General features: G+C 32.7%; 1 protein-coding gene across 1 annotated transcript in view; it reads right to left on the reverse strand.

The window, feature by feature from the left end:
• Positions 1–6027, reverse strand: part of LOC111623147 (ATP synthase subunit O, mitochondrial-like) — a gene marked incomplete at its 5' end in the record, with an annotated part of 17087 nt that extends 11060 nt beyond the window's left edge. Inside the window, 2 exons of the mRNA XM_023365631.1 lie at positions 1640–1750; positions 5968–6027. Of these exons, the coding sequence (XP_023221399.1) occupies positions 1640–1750; positions 5968–6027 (171 nt within the window). The remainder of the gene's footprint in view (positions 1–1639; positions 1751–5967) is intronic.
• Positions 6028–6783: the final 756 nt, after the last annotated feature.

The following is a 6783-nucleotide window of genomic DNA, read 5'->3' on the forward strand; positions in this document are numbered from 1 at the left end:
TGGAACACTTCTTTTTGCAATGACAGCGTGTATAGCCTTGCCCTCCACTTTTCGAATTAGCTGCAGCTGCTTCTCTCGGCGATATTTCTTGAGAAGAAATCTCATCTATGGAAAGTAATTTTTCTTTACAAATTACGAACTGATTGCGGATATAAAGCTGCTTGAGGGTACCATTTTTGTTTGCTAATTTATAAAAAGTTGGAGTCTTCTATTCCAACAACAACCGCCATACATTTCGGGCATCTGTACGGCCACGGTCAACATCGAGGACTTCTATTCGTACAGTATAACCAATTTGAGCAGAAGGAAATGGCGAAGAATTTTGCGACAGAATGTCGCCCCTCTGTCGACATCGGCTTCTCGGGTGTCGTTTCTACCTCCACCAAAGCTTATCTGTGCTTGTCAACATACACCGGCGATTGTTCGAATGTATAATATTATAACCAAATATTCGGTCTTTCACCGTTGTATTTTATATGTGTCGACATTCACCGGAGAATATCGACATTCTCTAATTTCGGTCTTTCACAGTAACATATACATTAAAATATTACATAATAAACATTGCATAAGATATGTAAAAAGAAGTTTTTGAACAAAGAATTCACTGGTTATGCAGTGACAAGTTACTTTCATTTTTTGTTCCTTATTGGTCTACATTTGTAAGACATTGCTGCATTTTGGTCAGGGATGAAGCTCTCTCCTAGTAAATTGTATCATAAGTAGAAACTGAAAAAAACTACTGTATAATAAATGGTTAAAACCTAGATCCCTTATAAAAAGGAAAGAATCCTTTGCCATGCAGTCGTCTTGCAATATTAGGAAAAAGATAAGTGCACAAAATTCAATGAAAGATCAAATTATTTAGCTTTTCTTTAATATTACAAAATAAACTAACATTTAGAAATAAAGAATTTAAATCTTAAAGTTATCCAACAATAAAACTTTGAATGTAAAGTTCACTTTCAATTTTCTGTTTAAAATGTTTTAAAAATTGAAACTTAACTCTAATATCAAGAGAATTGAAGTATAAATTTCTTGATTAAGAACAAAGTTCATCCAATAAAGCATTGTAAAAATATGCAGGACTTTCCTAAAAGAATGGGACTAGAGTGACGACTGAAGGAAAGTGCTATCATCATCTGAAACACATCCTATCCGGCACTGTGGAAGAACACAACTGAGGTTTGATTTATTTGGTTGCAGCAACGTGACATATGGGCGATCTGCCAAGGAGGGATGCCTCCTAGGTCTTCTGTGGTAAAATTTCAACTTTATCATCAGAACTTGCTTATACGTTAATCAATTCTTCTCTTAATATATGGAAGTGATTTTCAATTGGTGTGTGGTTGTACACAAGAGTGCCAAGATGACACCTCCAAGCTACTGAAAAATATAGTGCCAAGAAGTGCCATAACACTTTCTTATATGATTGATAAAGTTCTACATTGATAAAGTGGGGGTACCAAGAGAAAAAAAATTACCAAGTTGGAGATGACACTATCAGAAAAAGGTGGGAAAACACAGGTATATGGTATATAATGATGTAAGAATCTAACGTTTATAAAATTTATATTATAATCAGACCATATAAAATACTAAAAATACATATTTGTTAATAGCACAGTTGTCTACCTACATTCAATCTTTTCAGTTCTGTTTCTGTAGCCTCGAGTTTCTTTTCTTTGCAGGCAGCAGAGTACAAAGCGGTTGCATAGCGACCTTCGATTCCAAATACGGCAATTGGTGGCTATTAGAGTAAATACATGACAATTAATTTAATGCAATTTAAATTTATGTGAAGATATTGTAACACAAAATATTATAGCCGGCACTAAAGCCTATATGTATTTTTCATTCATTTGTAAAAGCATTAATGACAATGCAAACTTTACAAAATTATTCTACTGAAACAATAAATTTATTTTAAAATTAGTCTACAAGTAAGTGTTTTATTCACCATAACAAAATGTAAAAGTATGTGTATGTTATTCAAAATAGTTAACAAAGAATACATATTGTATTATACAATTTTTTTTCTGAAGGACCATAAACCTCTTTCTGCTTGGAGAGCACTAAGAGGTTTGTTTATGGATGTACATTAAAAGTACACTGTTAATAACTACATTAAGTTGAGCTACACATGCCTGGTGTTAGGGCATTGTAGCTAAGTATTATGTATTTGTGTAAATCTATGCACTTGAATTGTGTTGTAATGTATTTCGATTTGTGTACAACAAAGTGTTTACTGTGTTGTTATTTATCGTGTCTTTTAAACGAGGCGAGTTGTTTGTGTGTTCTTGATATGCATTTGATAAACTGTGTTGTACATTAAGGTTTATTACTAAAGTTTACTTAAAAATGGAGTGAGCAGAAAGTAGTAAGACCTATTCTAATAAAAACCATTTGTCATCGTTTTCATTTTCACAAATTTCTTCTGATTTGTCCAGAACTACAGAAGAACTCCTGCATCTATGGAAAGCCTTTGACAACTAACTCTAGCAATTTTAAATATTTAATTTTGATTGAGGTCACTGGCTAGAACTTATAAATCTTTGCCAAAGTTTGCCTTCCAGGAGGTTTTCCCAGGGAAACTGGTCCCTATTCAGATTATATCATGTGAAAGAAACCCAAAAAACTCCATACAACCAGCCTGTTGGCCAGGCCAAAAGTGCCATCTACCAGTACAGCAAGTACTACACTATCTACACTAGTAAATGAAAAAGGAAAAAAATATTGATAAAAGCCAAGTGTTGAACACACAGATGTAAGAGGATCTCTTGAGTCAGTGTTGCCAGATCTTAAGATTTATTTAGAGCTAATACTTAAACTTACTAACTAATACAGTAGAGCGTCATTTATTCGAAACATCGGTTAACCAAAAGCATTCCAGTCGGCAAATTTAAATTTTCATTAATGCTGTGGTGCTGCAATCTTTGGCTATATCTTGGGCTACTGCAATATTTTTTTTGTTGGTGTGTGTGTTTAGCTGGCAGCACTGGCACTTTTGTGAGGTGTTTTTCTGAGGACTGTGTGTTGTGCTGAATCGAGCATTTTTGATACTAGATCAACTTCTGAAATATATTTTTTTTGTTTTTTATATTTTTCAACATATTTATTTTGTTTGTAAAAAATAAAGAAATAATTTTTAACACTACAATAGCCATGATTATTATTTTAAAAAGTTTACGTTAGGCTTAACATCGACGAAAATTCAACACAAAGTGACACGCAAAAGAGGAAAATTTCAGTATGGGATAGATTAATATATTTTTTCATACATAATTGGTTATCTGAAAAATAAGTTATCTGAACAACCTCAGTCCCCAATTGATTCAGATAAACAATGCTCTACGGTATATATATATATACAGTAAGACCCCGCTTAACATTGATTCGATATAACGCAGTCTGTTCGAAGCCTTTAAAAAAACAAAAAGAAATTTACGCCAATTTAAATTATTGCGGCATTTTATTGATTCGTACATAACACGATTATTTATGAACGCAAACCAATCAGAAAAAGGTGTTCTTTCTTTAAATCTATGTTTGTTTGGTGCAATTTTGGAAAAAATATAACATCACAAATGCCACAGGCAATATCGACTTGGTTTGGCAAGAATTAACTGATAAATGCACAAACGAAGTGTGGAAGAAGTTACGACCGAAGGTATACAAGAATTCTCAACAAGAAGAACCTATTGCTATATCATTAGGTTGATCAAACTCAACCTAGTCGATACAGTGAGACTAGGAGATGTAGACAAACAGGATATTGAGGAGTTACCACAGGTTTCTGGCGAGAGTCTTATCAACAACGACTTTCGAGAACTGGCAGAACAGGAAATCCAAATAAAACTGGAAAATAGTGATTCTGAAAATGAAGAACCCAAAGAACTTGTTACACATTTCCTTAGTAAAGGTTTGGTAATGATAACCAAAATCGTTGATCAAATTGTAGCCAATGATCAAGATTCTGAAAGGAGTGAAAAAGCAAAACAAGGCATTTTGGATGTGATCTCCTGTTACCGACATTTGCTTACGATAAGAAATACAGCAACAAATGAAACTTCATGACTTTATTGCAAAAAAAGAAAAAAACAAACAAGAATTTCAGAAAAGTCAGGACCTTCGTCACAAAAAATGAACTTTTAATATAGAAAAAATAAACTAATTAATATATTATTATATTTCTGTGTGCATATGTTTATGTGTTATTTAAAATATTTTCATATTTTTACATTAATTTGTATAATAATAGAAAATAACTTAAAATTAAAGTAAAATTTTTTTATTTTCGATCATGTGTTCCCCTATTCCTATTTACTCTATGTTAAAATTACCTCGTTTAACACTGTTTTGTTTAGTGCTTTGTCGTCTAGGAACGCATCTCCCACGTTAAGCGGGGTCTTATGTATTAATAAAAGTACCAGAAATAATCGATTGTATTTGTAAAATTTTTGTTACACACAATTACCTGCAATTGTTCTGCAAGTGAGCTAACTATTAGGAGTTGCATGCTTCCTACATAATTGTTGGCCAAAGACTAGAAAGAATGCAGAGTGCCTTGGCAGAGCCATCATAAGAAGAGAGAAGGGTAGGATCTGACAAAAAAAGCAGAAAAAGCTGCAGGGGTAGGTACAGCAGCTCAATAACACAACACCTTCACAGACTCCCACAAGTAGTTTAAGGCCATGGAAGGCAAGATAAAAACACCTGTTGCCAACTGTCGATGGCAGCCCCTGAAAAAACAGCTACTGCCGATCATGTGAGGATACCTTTGTACCAAGAACAAGGGCACTACCCAAAAAAAGGAAAGGCAGCTGAGGAGGCACACACGACACAGAACTTTCACACGTGACTTCCATCCTGAAGCAAGCCCCCAACATATCTGCTTACCGTAGAAGAACAGATGATAGACAGCAGAGAGAAGGCATCCATTTACCAAGGAAGAAAAGAGATAGAGAAGATAAACTAAAAAAAAGTGGCAAAAGAAAAACTATGTAAAGGGAAGCAAATAAAATAAATTAAGACAGAACTAACAGCATGAGAAGGAAGCGAGAAGAGATAGGGTGTGTCGAGTGGGCCTCCTTGGCTAGTGCAACTGGACAATTTAATTAAATTCTAAATAAATTAAATTCAATGTCATAAATATTATGTATTTATCTGAAATTTTCATTTGTACAGTTTTCCAAAATGAATGTTACCATTTTAAATTACTGTACTTAAGCTAATTATTATCTGAGAACATTGTAATGTATATTAAAACATGGAAAAACTGTCTTCTAAGTTTCACATTTGCCCCAATTTCTCAATGTGTGCTCTTCACGTCACAAGGCACACATTCAACTGAAACTCTTCCTACACTCATTACGGCATATCATAATTATTTCTCTCAAGGCATCCACAGCCTTGGGAGAAATAACAATGATGTGTCGGCAGGAGCCGTAGAAATAATTTCTATGGCTCCTGCAGATTACTTGTGTTGTGCAATGATGAGTAATTCTGATTTTACAAACTGAAGAACACAAAACACCTCTGTTGTGGAGTTACCATTTTTGTTTATGGCAAATCCTGGAGGAAGTAGACAGCAAGACATCTGAATGGGAGATAAAACTAGGACAGTTATTGTACTGATTGGTGCATGTCACATACTTTGAGTAACAATTAACAAAATTACAGTAGTTTAAAATGGTAGAATTCATTTCAAAAGACTTTTACATCAATATAAATGAATACTTTGTGTAACTGTGGCTGGGAAAAATAAGAAAAGATGCACATATTTTATAAAGTAAAGATAATTTTCACTTTAATGAGCAAGGTATATGCAGAATGGTAAATAAGAATAAAGTTTTAAAAAAAAATCATGACAATCTTAATGACAATTCAATGTAGAAACTATTTTGTAAGATAAGTAGATAATTATGCATAAGTGTTATAATGTTTACATGATAAAATGGTGCTTACTTGAATAAGGCTGGCCTGGTTCCGAACTGAGGTACTAAAGTGACGAGCCTGTAGACGAAGTTAAAAAATTAATTAACATTAAAAATACTTAATAATTGGTATTCACATGTGTGAATACAGTATACTGCATATTATCAATCTATTAAATTTAATTTTACATTTAGTATTGCAATCAAAGTCAAAATAAATGTTAATCATTTTATTAAAAATAATTATTTCAATTTAATTTTGATTAGCTAGTTACTATTTCTTTATACAAAAGTATAAAATTTATTTTAAAATTAACTCTTATTTGGTGGAAGTAATTACAAAGAATAATAATTATTACTACAATAAAGCATCAAAAAACTGGAGTAATTGGGGCATGACCACATTTGAATTTTTAAATGTAACATGTAATTAAGCATTTTAAGCACCATAAACTCAAAATACATTAGAAATCAAGTTTAGCTGTTATTTCATAAAGAATGTAGGAATAATTACAAAGATTCTTGAATACTGTTATTTGTTCACAACTAAATAATGAAACAGAACAATATAGACCTTGCATGGCGAGCACAATTCTTGGTCTAATCAATGATGAAATCGTGGCTGTCAGTTTTGCCGATTTAAATTATAGTGGCATTTTATTGATTTGTACATAATAAAATTATTTACGAACACGAACCAATCAGAAAAAAAAGGCAAAAAGGGTTCAAAAAACTATTGCTATTGCTCATCCAAAAATGACAAGATTTTGTCGTTTTTGGATGAGGTATACCTTCACTCAGAAGGATACTCCAATTGACAAAATTATTGATTCCAGGCAACCAAAAA

The sequence above is a fragment of the Centruroides sculpturatus genome, unplaced genomic scaffold, assembly GCF_000671375.1.
Source record: "Centruroides sculpturatus isolate CEXI.00-Female unplaced genomic scaffold, Cexi_2.0 scaffold136, whole genome shotgun sequence".
In the NCBI taxonomy this organism is placed as follows: domain Eukaryota; kingdom Metazoa; phylum Arthropoda; class Arachnida; order Scorpiones; family Buthidae; genus Centruroides; species Centruroides sculpturatus.